This window comes from Balaenoptera musculus, chromosome 13, assembly GCF_009873245.2.
Source record: "Balaenoptera musculus isolate JJ_BM4_2016_0621 chromosome 13, mBalMus1.pri.v3, whole genome shotgun sequence".
Classification (NCBI taxonomy): domain Eukaryota; kingdom Metazoa; phylum Chordata; class Mammalia; order Artiodactyla; family Balaenopteridae; genus Balaenoptera; species Balaenoptera musculus.
This window is the reverse complement of record NC_045797.1, coordinates 51,338,201-51,351,412: the sequence shown is the minus strand read 5'-3', so window position 1 is coordinate 51,351,412 and position 13,212 is coordinate 51,338,201. Positions and strand designations below refer to the sequence as shown.

The following is a 13,212-nucleotide window of genomic DNA, read 5'->3' as shown; positions in this document are numbered from 1 at the left end:
CACAACCTGTGTAGCCTGGGCAAGTCTCTTACCTCCCTGATCCTCAGTTTTCTGTAAAATGGGGCTAATAAGGTCTCTCTTGCAGGAATTGGGTGGATGAAGTAAGAAAATGAGCACGAAGGTGGCTGGTACATTGTGGGTGTTGAACATGTATTCGTTTTATCCTGATGACTACCTGCTTCTGAGTCATTAATTTTAGAAAACATTTAGATTCAGGTCTGGTTGGTAGAAAAATTGGTTTGAGGACACTGTTTAGTTAAAAAAAAAAAAAAAAACAAAAACGCTTCTTGGGCTTGATTCCATTTGGGACTCAGCAGATGAGCACAGATTGTTCCAGCTTCTGGCGCCTGGTTTGCTCTGACACGAGGCCCTGCTGTGCTGCAGGCTGCAAGCGGAAAGGGTCTGTTAATGCTGCCAGCTCAGAACCCTTGGAGCAGTGGAGGTGGGAGAGCCTCGCGCCCTCGTTGGCAGGAAGGTTTCTGCTGTAGGAGCCCGATGCGCAGGAGCGTGGGCTGGCGGGGGCCTGGCCGGGGTCGCTGTGTAGATGGGACACGGCACAGAGCATGTTATTTCTTGGCTCTGTGGACTGGCGGCTCGAGAGCCGGTGGTGATGGTGTCTGCCGGTGGGGGTGACAGCACGAGCAGAACGTGACAGCGTCCTCCAGGGAGGACGGGGCAGGGGCCAGGCACTGATGCCACCAGGAGACTCCTTTCTGGGGTGATTGTTGAGGGAGGTGAGCAGCGGGCCCTGAGGCTGGGTCCTTGGCCAGCAGAGAGGTTGTCCCTGAGAACAGGGGTGACGTGGTCCAAGGAGCTTGTTCTCTGCAGAGAAGCAGCACCTGAGGCCTGACTGAGAAAGTCCAGCCTGTGTTTCGCTTTGGTGCTTCCCTAAGCAGAGACATCTGAGGGCCTCTGATGGCATGGGCGGGGCTAGTGGACACTTCCTTGGAAGCACCTGGAGGCAGGGGAAGAGCCAGGAGTGAAGTCAGAATGTCTAGGTTCTAATCTGGGTCCTAAACCCCCTATCTGTATGCCTTGAGGAGCCTCCCTGGTCTCTCTGGGCCTCAGTTTTCTCATCTGTAAAATAGGACAATAGAACGGGAGATGGTTGTTGTCAGCATTATGAGATACCACTTACAAAGTGCTCTACAAGTTAGTTCCCTTTCCTTCTCCTACCCTGCTTGTGTCCAGGATCAGAGGAGAAACAGGGCTGGGCAAAGTGAAGGTCAGTGCTGTCTGTGGCCCTGCAGCCAGCAGAGGGTGGGGACCAGGGCTGGCAGAGGAGCCCACGAGGCAGCAGGTGCTCAGGGCAGCAGAAGCCATCCTGGACTGGCTATCGGAGGTTCAGCCTTAATTCCTGGAGACCCCGCACACGTTAGTACACCCTCTGGGGCTCAGTTTCCCTGCCTGCAAAGGGGACAGCAGCAGTTTCATCCTGCCCCTCCGTGGGGTTACTGTGAGATCATGGCAGTGATAATTAAGTTCCTAAAGTGCATGGCACACACATGAGGGATGGCTATTTGAACAAGAACCATCTTGCCTGAGGTGTCACGTGGGCTGCCCCACCTCGGGGAATGGCGTTGCCCTTGTGGGCATTTTCTTAAGGCCCCATATTTGCTTCATGGATACGTGTCCAAAGACCACAAGTGGGTCACACTGGATGATGGGGGAGTGGAGAGGACCACGTTTCTTTGGCTTTTCCTCTTCTGACCTGCTGGAGGCCTGGAGTGAACGTCCCTTAGTCTGGGGAGACTGCCCCTGGGAGGACAGCAGAGGGTCCAAGGCTAGGAGCTTGTCTCAGGGACAGCTGCTGAGCCCTGCCTGGGATTAAATTCATGGATTAAATAAGAGTAGGGCACCCCCAGAGGTGGGGGGCCTGGGGGTTTTGCAGGGGAAAACAGGAGAATAGCCTGCCATTATCCCAAAACCAGTAAGGAGTATGGTGGTGAGAAGACCATTTAGTTTCTGCATAATTCATGTCTCTCACTGCATCTGATCTGGAGGATTTCCATGTGAGGACATTTAAATGGTGGAAGGGAAAGAGTGTGACTGGGACTAGTTCAAGGCAGGCTGCTGATGGAACTGGGAGCATTGTGTGGCCTGAGGGAGGTGAGTGCAGCAGAGGAGGGAATGGGACACCTGGGGTGCCCTGGGCGGGGACTTGAAGCCCCCAGAGGGTCTGAGGCCCTGTGCACTGAGGCCTGCTCTGGCCCCTGAGCTGCACGTGAATTCCTACCCTGTTGCCAGCCCCCCGAGGCTTCCTTTTTTTCTGCCCCAGTTCTCCCCAGCCCACCCTGTTGCATGGTTACGTGCACACGCTGCCCAGCTGCCCTGCAAGCACTGGAGCATTTCACTGCAGCCCTGCCCCAAAGCCATAGCAACCACTCGGCAAACTTCTGCTTTTGGCTTTCCTTTGGGGACCCACGCTTCCCTCTTGGCACAAGTGCCAAGTCCTGAGGACCCCCGAGAAGATGCCTTCCCCGCTGTCTGTGTGTTGGGGGGCGGTCCCCAGGCAGAGGAGATGCTGCTGTGAGCCCCTCTTCTGTTCCTGTCCTTCTGACCTAATGCTTGCTCAGAGCTGGAAATCCATGCCTCCCTCCCACCAGGCACACACATTCAGAGACACTGTTCTCTTAAAGGTCAAGGTCTAGGGCAACAGGAGGAAGTTTCCACACCAGGCCCAGAAATCCTTCTCTTTCTAATGTCACTTGAGAGTGCTGTGTGCGGGCCTGTGCTGGGGCTGGGAGGCTCGAGATGAGCGAGACGCATCCCTGCCCTGAGAACCCATGAGCCAGTGGGCTGTGCGGGGGCCCGGGTGTGTTCCCAGGGTTGGGAGAGGACGAGGTGGGGGGCCAGCCTCGCCTGCTGAGGTAAGTCGGGGACAGTGGCAGAAGGAAGGGATCCTTGAATTGAGTTTGAGGAGCCAGAAGGCATCCACATTGACAGACGGAACAAAGATGGGCCTTGGTGAGGAGAGGGAGCTGCAGGGAAGGACTTGGGAGCTAGCGGAGAGAAGCTGGCCAGGTGGGCAGGGTCTCATGGCAGCCACAGAAAGGAGGGGAGTTGGGAGTTGGGGTCTGGCAGGGGCTGCACCTGGAGGATAGGCCGACCAGAGCTCACTGCTCACCATCCCCTGCATGAGACTAGTCTGCATGGGTGGCTTCCCGATCCTGGATGTGTCCTGCAGGAAGGCCACCCCTGCAGGCAGCCTTCCATCAGGACCTCTCTCTCCCACCAGAGTTCTAGGTCAGATCCACTCACTGTGTTTGTTGCGCACTGCTGCTGTGTCCCGTTTCCATAGCCCCTCCCTGAGTGCAGGGACTGTGTCTCCCATCCTCTCATTCCCTGACCTCCTGCCCCCGACCCCACCCCCATTGCCGCCTGGTGGGGGCCGCCTCTCCGGGGCCCACCCAGGGCGGCGAGAGCTGGGGCGCTGCTGGAGGTGGAGGAGTGGGGAGGTCCACGGCCAGGCGCAGAGCGAGTTTTGTGCTCCTCAGTGAAACAGTTCCTGCCATGGCTCTCCTTAGAATCTCTTCTCTCTTCCTGTTGGTGCCTGTGTGGGTGGATATCGCCAGGAAGGAGGGGGATTTCTCTGGCACTTTCCGTCTCCATTCCTCTCCCTTAACCCTTTGGCACCTGACCGTCAGCTCTTGTTTACCAGGCTGGCACTGGTGCTCAGCCTTTCTGGGGCTATCCTGGCATCCCCGGCACCCTCTCCTGGGGCAGGTCCATGCCCATCGGGGCGGTGGGCAGCCCTTGCCTATTGTGCCTGGAGGGGCAGTCATCAGGACCCCTGGCCACCGGCCTCCCTTACTGAAATGCCCCCCTGGGTGAGTCACGTCCTTGGGTCTTATAGGCATTTTGGCTTCTAGAAGCCTCTATGGGAATGCGCTTCAGGCCTGCACGGTAGGACACGTCCAGAGCCTACAGTCCAAAGGCTGTTGAGCTTCTGCCTCTGCAGTCATCACCCTTGGGAGCCTCAGCCCCTGACCTGGAGGAGGGGATAGTAGTCCTGCCCGGAAGAAGGTTGTGAGGACCACCTGTGGACGCATTGTTTGAACCTGACCAGTGGGGATCTGGGTTTTAAGAGTCAGCAGGTCCCTTTTATTCTGTCAAAAAGGCCAAGTTCTTGGATCTGCAGTCCTTTGTGGGGAAGTAGCGGAGGGCGAGTCCCAACTCATGGAAGGAGGTTCAGCCTCTTCTATAGACGGAGGGGGACGCTGGGAAGAGACCCCTTTGGCAGAGGGGAGAAGAGGCAGGAGAGGGGAGGATGCTGGGAGCAGCCAGTGGGGGCATCTGGCCAGAACCCAGCTTTGCTTCATCTCACGCACAGCCGTGTGTGTGTGTGTGTGTGTGTGTGTGTGTGTGTGTGTGTAGGAGACATGGGGGGCCCAGAGCATCCCCAGCCTGGTCCCCGCCCTGCGGGGGGTCCCCATGACTCCTGTTTATCTACTCCCGAGCCTGAGTGCTGTCCCCAGGGTGTGAGTGTACAAGAGAGGGTGGGACCACAGGCCACAGAACAAGAGGGTCCCCAGTTCCTGATGGGGAGATTTCACCCTGATGGGGTGATACAGAGTTCCCCACTTCAGATCGTACAGAATCGCCCACTCCTAAAGCACGTTTTCCCTCGCCCCTCCCCTCCCTGAGCAGCAAACCCCGCCCCGCCCAGGCAGCTGTGAGCTACTGGACTCCTGAGTGCCAGATGCCAAGCACAGAGACCCCGGGTTTTGAGGAGGGACAGAGAGGAGAGTTCCGTAGTCAGAAGGAGTCAGGGATAGGTCTGGGCTGGACGCAGGGGTGATGGGAAGGAAGTATGGGGTTCCTTATCAGAGGGACTTGGGGGGCCTGCAGAGGAAGAGAAGAGGGCACGGAGGGGCCACAGCCCAAACTCCTGTCCTGTGAGTCAAGCTGCAGAGCCGCCCACCTGATCTAGTCAGTTCCAGATACTATCTGAAGCTCTTTCTGTGAGTGGACGGTTACAAACACACAAGGAGCTGTCCCCCAGAACAGCTGGCCTGTATCCTCAATAATGCCAGTATCCTGGAGCCAGGCAAGGGCTGCAGGACTCTTCCCATGAAAGGAGGCACGAGAGACATGGCACCAATCCTGGATTGGATCCTGCCACGATGACTCTACCGGAAAGGCCATCCATGGGACAGGCGGCGAAATCTGGATATGAGCTGGTATTAGAGAATAGAAATAACGGTGTTCCACTTCCTGAATTTGGCATTTCTGTTGTGGTTATAGAAAGAATGTTCTCTTTTGTTTAGGGGTGAAGGGCCAAGTTGCCTTAACTGACAACTATTACTACTACCATTATCATTATTAGAGAGACAAAGCCAGTGTGGTCAATGTTAACAATTGGGTTTACTGCTGTGGTACTATTCTTGTGGCTTTTCTGTAGATTTGACTGTTTGCAGAATAAAACACTGAAGATCAGGAGCATGGGCCCTCAGGACTGCTGTCTCACCCCAGCCTGGCCTGTGGGTGGAGGGTTTGCTCTCTGTCTTGGGGGTGGGGAAAGGCTCTGGCTGGTTGTAGGAGTGTGGCCTGGGTCAGCGGCGAAAGGGCGACGGTCACTGGGCCTCAGAGGCAGGGGCCCTGTGGGGACAGGCACCTGCTCATTTTCTGTCCTTGCTCTTTCCTAAACCGTGTCTCCCCACAGGCTACTCGGGATGTGGTGCTGAGCCGGGCACCGGAGCAGCAGGAGGACCGGGCAGTGAGCCTGCAGAGCGCTGCGGCCATCTACGACCTGCTGAGCATCACGCTGGGCAGGAGGGGCCAGTACGTCATGCTCTCCGAGGTACCGCCTCCTCCGCTGCCCCTCCCCTGCCTCCACCAAGGGGTACAGCTCTGTTCTTGGGAGACCCAGCTGGGGACTGTCTTATTTCCAGTGCCGAGAGGGCTGCCCTTCACTGGCAGGGTGGTTTTTGTTTGTTTGTTTTACAGATATTTTCATGTGTTTTTTCTTGTGAAAGAACGCATGGTGTCGTATAGAGAAGCACAAGAGGAAAATTATCCACCCCTCAGGTTCCCCCAGAGGTGATGCTGGTGTTTTGTGACTACCTGTCCTGACAGGGTTCTGAGCTGGGTGTGGTCGGGAGCCTGGATCCCCCTCCCACCCTGGCTAGACAGAGCGTGCCCACTGTATTGGGCAAACACTGCCGGGGCAGCGCTCCATGGGCTGGGCCCAGAGGGTGGTCCCTCTCCAGGATGTGGGGACCAGGAGCACAGAGCTGCCGCTCTCTCCTGCCCCCTCCCCACAGTGCGAATGGCTTGTGCACATTTTTGAGCTTTCAGATCCAGGCTGGGATCAAGTGTGGCTCGGGGGCCCTCGGCTCCTTGTACAGGTGGCCCTCTTGGTGGCAGATTCTCTTTGCATATGTTTGGGAGGGCTCCCGAGAGGAGGGGCGGTCACTCCTGCTGAGCCCTTGCTCACGCCGAGGCACCGTGCGAGGTGCTTCCAGAAGATACCTTCTTTAACGTGGGGGGATAAGTGGCCTCTCAAGTTCACCAGTGAGGAAGGCGAGGCCCAGAGAGGTGGGTTTCTGCCCAGGATGGTGCAGGGGGCGCAGTTGAGCCAGCACGGGGGGGACCCAGGCCACCAAGCTCTGAAAGTACCTGCTGTGTGGTCCTGTACCCCTTACCACTGTCCCCCACCCGCCTGACCATGGCCGCACAGTGAATCCTGGCCTCAAATGCTGGCTTCTGCCTCTGTCACCTGGAACCACTTCTGATGGTGACTGTCAGATCTCACAGGCAGCGCCTGACTTGGAGTGGCCCAGGATCAGAGTGGCCAGGGAGCAGACGGTTTTTCTCGGTGGTCGTAGAGAAGAGCAGAAGGAAGCCTGTACACTTGGGCAACGTTTTATGCATGGGCTTTGGAGTCAGTACGTCTGCCACTGACTGGCCCTATGACTGTGGCAAGTCATTTGCTAAGCTTCAGCTTCTTCATCCGTGAAGTGGGGGTAATTAGAGAACCCGCTTCACTGGGTTGTTGGGAAGAGTAAATGAGTTAATACATGTAGAAAGCTGAGTATGGTGCCAGGCACAATAGTGAGAAGAATTGTCAGCTGTTATTATTTTTATTGGATGTTTACATTTTGAAAGCCCTTTAACAAATCTCATTTGCTTTTCACCATCGCCCTTGTGAGGTGTTCACATGATATGGAGGTGGGAACCGAGGGCCAGAGAGGGTGAGAGACTCGCACAAGGTCACACAGCATGCGAGTGGCAGAGACAGGTTACCCCTGGAGTTTTCCGACAGGAACCAAGTATGAGCTCTGGCGACCTCCTGCGGGAAGCGATTTGGGCAGAGATTCCCCTGGAAGGGTATGGGGTGGGCCGGTGTGGGGAGGACCCCTGGAGGGGAAGTACTGACCGTCTCCCTCTCCCCAGTGCCTGGAGCGAGCCATGAAGTTTGCATTTGGAGAATTTCACCTTTGGTACCAAGTGGCCCTCTCCATGGTGGCTTGTGGGAAGGTAAGACCCAGGGTGCGCTGGGGGTTGTACACTCACCCTTGGCGGGGGAGGGTGGTCTGCTCTCCTCTAGTCCCTCCCAGAGGTGAGTGGAGGGCAGGGCAGTGATTCAGAAATATTGTCCAGCAGCTGATTTTAATCTCCAGGGAATGAGGGGCATGAAGGGTCACACACAGACCCCTGTGTGAATCTGGTGCCTACCTGTGAGTTACGACTGTGCCAGGTAGGCAGGTGTGTATGTGGATGCTTTTCTCTGAGTATATGTGCACGCCTGGGGCATCGTAGCATTTCCGCCTGTGAGTTGGTTGATGTGACTGCCTGAGGCAGGCGTGGACATGGGTTCCAGGCGAGGGGAACGTTGTTCCATTTGGGCCGCAGCTCTCTTCCTGCCCAGGAGGGAGCGTGGCATCAGGAAAGGACATCCGGAACTCACCTAGGAGGGAGCAGGGCCCCCGTCCCCTGAGGGAGTGTGGAGGGAGCGCTGCGAGGAGAGGAGGATGTGGCAGGGGGTGGTCAGGAGGAGCCCTGCTCAGCGCGGGGCTGACCTTATTCCAGTTTCCAGAGCTGCGTTTGCTCTCCGCCCGCCAAGCCCTGCCCCAGCACCCACTGGTTTTCCCTCCCATGAGAATCACACTTACATAAGCCGCTATTCTCAGCAGTGACATGAAAGGAAAACCTTTCCGGAGCTGGGCACTGAGGGTGTTGGGGCCGAGGATGCTACGAAGGCAGGAAGTAAGGAGGCATGAGCTGACAGATGGTTCCAAGAGCTGTAACACCCGGAGCCCACTTGTGGGGCTGAGGGGATTCCTCCCTGCCCGCCCGCCCCGCCCCGTCTGCGCCACCTGCCATTTTTAGCCCCGCAGCCATCTCTGAGGAGGGCCCTGCCGGCCTTGCCAGCAGCTCCTCCGTGAATGGAGGGTGGCCAGGTCCTGGCAGGAAAGGGCAAGAAGGGCAGGTGCTGCAGCCTGACAGGTGGGAAGGGCCCGGAGAGGTGAAGCGGAGAATCAAGTGGGAGCCTTCTCTGCACCCCCCTTACTTTGCCAGGCATTTGTCTTCCCAAACCTCTTCCCCTTCCCCCATCACATTGGCCACCTCCCCGAGCATCCTGAAGTCATATGACATGACGTACCCTGGCTCTGCACTCTGCAGGGTCTTGTCGAGGCTCAGAGTTCAGAACACAGATAGGGCGAGGCCGTCGGGGTGGCGAGGTGCTGGAGCTCATGTGGAGCCTGGGCAGACGGCTCGCAGTGGCTTGCGACAGCTTCTTCCCACCTCCAGGGAACAGAGAAAGAGCCTCTAGTCTTGTAATAGTGAGTATGGTCCAAGAGGCCCAGGGCCAGGTTCTCACCCTTTTGTGGGTCATGGACCCCTTTGAGATGCTGAGGAAAGTGGTGACCCCTCCTCAGAAGAGTGCACTGCGCTCAGAAGTTAGCTTTAATTTCTGGGGGTGCTCCTGGAAGCCACCCCCCCCCCCAGTCTCAGGAAAAGATGTCACATTACAGGGTCTTCAACCTCCTTACTGAGAAGAGCCAGGCTCAGAGAGGTCCAGACGCAGCCTGGCATACCCCAAGATCCGGGGAGCTGGTGTCCTGGCCCGGCTCCTTCCCAGACCAGCAAGGTGCATACAAGAATGGCCTTACAGGCAGGAAGTTGGGGTGATCAGTGAGTTCCTCATGCGTGAGGCCCCACAGGCTGGGTTACACCCACCCCTGCATTCAGTGCAGCAGGAGATTGTTCTGGAAGAGCACTCTCCGCCCCCCGCCCCTCAGGAACCCCGCGCACCAGATCAGTCTGCCAGGTTGGCTCAGGCAGCCCTCGGAAGCGTGGCCAGACCTCGCCTGTGCCAAGAGCCTAAGGTGGGAATCAAGGTTCTGTACCTGCGATTGTGTGCAGAAGGTGAGGCGGAGCGGATATCAATATATCTGGCACCTCCACCAGCAGGAAGAGAGGAGGAGTTCCGTGGCATGATTTAGGTCACTCCTCTTGGTCTCCTCGGCAATCTCAGTGGCTGCGTTGCTAGGTAACCAGAATGACAAAAAAAGAAAAAAAGAGCCGGCAGCTCTGACTGCGGAGTCCTCAGATGGCTCCTTAAATAGCAGTGTTTTGTGGTCTGGGTAGGGGTGGGACGTGGAGGGTCAGGGTTAGAGAAGCCCGTGCTTCAGGGATGCAGAGGTCAGCAGCCAGGGAGGGGGCAGGCCTGCTGGAGTGTGTGGGCAGAGGGGGCCGCGCTGAGGGAGCTGGGAGTGACCTTCAGAGGAGAGGGTCTCCGGAGAGGGGGACGGCCTGGCAGCTCTTGCAGAGACCCTCACCGGCCTCCCTCACCCCGGCCCAGGCCGAGTCCCTCCCTCCCCCGCAGCCTACCAGCCTCCCAGCCTCCCAGCTGGTCATATGCTAACACCCTCTTGGTCTCATACCCTCTTCTTTCATGAGACAGCAGTGTGGTGGGGACTTTGTCCTCTCTCCCCAAGCCTTCCTGTGGGCACCTGACAGGCAAGAGCCGTGGCCTCTTCCCCCTCCGTGCAGTGACCCCGCATGCCCCACCCCCATGCTTGGGGCTGAGAAAAGCTCTCCTTTCTCAGGGGGGAAAGGAAAGGGAGCTAGAGAAAGGCAGGGGTCCAGAGTGGACACAGGCCAGTGGGGCCCCAGGTCTGCATCAGTCAGTCTCCGCACTGTGCCGTGGACAGGAGAGTCCTCTAGATCCCCCGTTTCCCCAGCGGGGCCTGGAGTGGCCGGGGAGGATGGGAGCTAACTAACAGTGGGGAGCTTGGCCCACTGAAGGGCCCAGCTTGTGGGAATTGTACTAACGCACACTCGCCCCGTGTGTGTGTGTGTGTGTGTGTGTGTGTGTGTGTAGAGCAGGGAGAGAGAGGCCTCCTCTCTGGCCAAGGTAGCCACCAGAGAGGCAGCATAGGGCAGTGGTTACAAGCTTAGAGCCAGACTGCTCAAACCCCAGCTCAGCCACTTAGGGGCAGTGTGGCTTCAAACACACTATTTAACTTCTCTGCATTTCAGTTTCCTCATCTGTAAATAGGGACATAGCAACCTACCTCATAGGAGAGCTGTGAAGAGCAAATGACTTCATATTTATAAAGCAGTTAGAACAGGGGTCAGCAAACTTTCTGTAAAGCGTCAGAGAGTAAACATTTTTGACTTTGTGGGCCAAACAATCTCTGTGGGAACTACTCCACTCTGCCTTTGCGTCACGAAAGCAGCCATAGGCAATATCCACATGAATGGACGTGGCCAAGTTCCAATAAAACTTTATTTACAAAAGCAGGCAGAGGGCCAGATTTGGCCTGTGGGCTGGGTTTTGCAGACCTTCCGCACTTGGCCATCCTCAGCACGTCTAGTGTGGCCCCATCTCCATGGCTTCTCTCCTGCTTCTTCTCTGCCAACCTTTATGCTCCCCCCACTCCCCACCACTGGTCCTGCCTCCAGTCCCCATGTGGGTTTATCCTCATCTTGCCACCTATAAACTGAGGGTGTTGAACTCAGGGGTCTGAGAGAATTCCTTCTACCTCTAAAATTTCTGTGGTTCACATTTGAATTCCTTTTGAAGAGCTTCCCTCTGTTGTCACCTTAGCTCTTACCACATCACTTTTGGGCAAGGGTCACAGCCTTCATTTTCCATATGAGGAAACTGAGACCCGGGAGGGACTTGCCTGCCACCACCGCCTGGGCTCCTCCCGCTGGGCCTCTTCCTGGCTTGGGAGGAACAGGGCGCAGAGCCGGGGCTGGCTGTTTGGGAGCTGCCCCCACTGTGGGCATGAGGCACCCAGTCTGCCGCAGCCCAGGGCTGCGAGTGACCGTGTTGCCCACCCTTTCTCCCACAGTCATCCTATGCCGTGTCGCTGCTGCGGGAGTGCGTGAAGCTGCGGCCCTCGGACCCCACGGTGCCCCTGATGGCCGCCAAGCTCTGCATAGGGTCCCTGCACTGGGTGAGTGAGCTACGGGGTCAGGGCCCAGGTCCTGGCGGCTTCCTGTGAGAGGATGGTGGCAGGTGGGCTCCAGGTGATCGTGTGCGCATCTCGCTGTGTGTATAAGGGGTGGGGGAGCATGGGGAGCTTCGAGGCGGACAGGCCTGGAGGGGAGAGGCGGGTGGAGAATGGCTTCTGAGAAAACTCCAGCCTCCATCCCCAACTCAGGATGGTGTCAGGTTTGTGGTTCAGCCTTGAATGTCTCCAGGGAGCCAAATGTGGAGTCAAAAGTTGGGGTGCCCCCCACCTGCCCAGCAGCAGGGGCAGTTGGCAGGACCGTGGAGTTACCTGGGCCAGCGCACCATTTGGAGTCAGAACCAGCTCTGGGCCAATGGGAAGGTGGCCTCTCTGTCAGCCCCCTCCTTCCTCTGGGCTCCAGCCCCCTGGTCCATGCCTTGTGCTCAGCTGCCTGCTTACCACTCTGCTGAGGCGGCTGAACTAAAGATGAGCTCAACGTGTGCTCTCTGCCCAGCAGCACTTTAGCTCGAGGAGGTCAGCAGGGGGAGTGAGCGAAGAGCCCTCGGCCAGGAACCCAGAGCCCCAGGCCTCGCTTTGGTGCTCCCCTCCGCCAGGCTCCCTGGGCTGCTGCTTCCAGCCTGGGGGGTCTAGCGGCGGGGCTCTGCACGGGTGTCTCCTCTCACTGGGAGCTCCCTTGCCTACATTCCTGGCTTCCTCAGGTCCACATCAGCCTCCTGATGTCAGGGGAGGTCCTATTTCCACCCTCTTGAGTGACATAGAACAGTGCAGCATCTCTCCCATGTGTTGGCTGTCAGCCCCACCCACACCTCCTCTCTTCAGGCTACATAAGCGCAGTTCCTTCATTGGCCCAGCGTCTCCCAAAGGGGGAGCTTCTCCCATACATGGTCCTCCCCTTCCTGATGTCGTGACACCCCAGCCTACCCTCGCTGTCGGGTGCCCAGCTTGTTCCAAGGCAAAGGGGCCAGGCTCCAGGTGCCTACAGCAGGCACTTCAGAATTAGTAGACTCTCCAACTCCTCCAGTCCTGGGAAGGAAGACTCCGCCGGGTATCCTGAGGACCCTCTCCGAGGGGTCCCTGCCTCACCGCCCAGCGGGCCTCATCCCCCCTCTGCTGCAGGGACTGACTCCCTCACACGATTGGTGGAGGGGGGAGGAAGCAGCACCTTTCCCTCTGTTCCCTGGTCCTCAGGTTCCCATGTATGATATGCACACATGGCCCTGCCTTGGCCCCAAACGACTGTGGATGCTGGGGGAGGGAAAAGCATGGCTTTTGGCCCCAGGCTTTATGATGTTTTTCTGTAAGACTGATCTATAATAGGCTCTAGGCATTTGGAAGAGTCATCGTGATGAGGTGGGTAAGAGTTTCACTGTTGCTCATATGTGGCGTAAATGACATAAAGTATGGAGAGGCTGGACAGGTCAGGGAGGCTTCCAGGAGGAGGAGGCCATGGACTGGGGTCCGAGGTGGGCCAGTGGCGGGCCCTTCCATCACAGCTTGCTTTCCTCAGCCGCATGATTAGTGGGGAAACTCATCCCCCAAGTGTTTTTAGGGAGACTGTTAGCATCTTACACCCTAGAGGGTAGGGTGCCGTTGAGATGTGGGTGCCGGCAGAGTGGGGACCCAGTCTGAGTGCATTGCAGCAGTGGGTGGTGGCGTGAGCCGGAGGATGCAGAGGGTGGGCTCGCTGACCCGTGGCTCACACCCCTGTGTGTTCCCAGGGCTCCTGAGAGGGGCCTCAAGTGCATCCCTGGGATGAAGCCCAAATACCCGCCTCGCC

At 57.6% G+C, this 13,212-nt stretch overlaps 1 protein-coding gene and 1 long non-coding RNA gene across 6 annotated transcripts in view; one reads left to right on the top strand and one right to left on the bottom strand.

Moving 5' to 3' along the window:
* TTC7A (tetratricopeptide repeat domain 7A) overlaps positions 1–13,212 on the top strand; it is a 140,966-nt gene that overhangs the window by 65,472 nt on the left and 62,282 nt on the right. For all 5 annotated transcript variants that reach the window (XM_036873051.1, XM_036873052.1, XM_036873050.1 and 2 more), the window contains exons 9-11: positions 5,666–5,803; positions 7,399–7,482; positions 11,313–11,417. In XM_036873051.1, the coding sequence (XP_036728946.1) occupies positions 5,666–5,803; positions 7,399–7,482; positions 11,313–11,417 (327 nt within the window). The remainder of the gene's footprint in view (positions 1–5,665; positions 5,804–7,398; positions 7,483–11,312; positions 11,418–13,212) is intronic.
* On the bottom strand, positions 8,161–9,506 carry LOC118905965. Its single transcript, XR_005022389.1, has 3 exons — positions 9,357–9,506; positions 8,609–8,751; positions 8,161–8,196 (listed from the first exon to the last, which is right to left on the bottom strand). It is a non-coding gene; the product is annotated as an uncharacterized LOC118905965 (long non-coding RNA).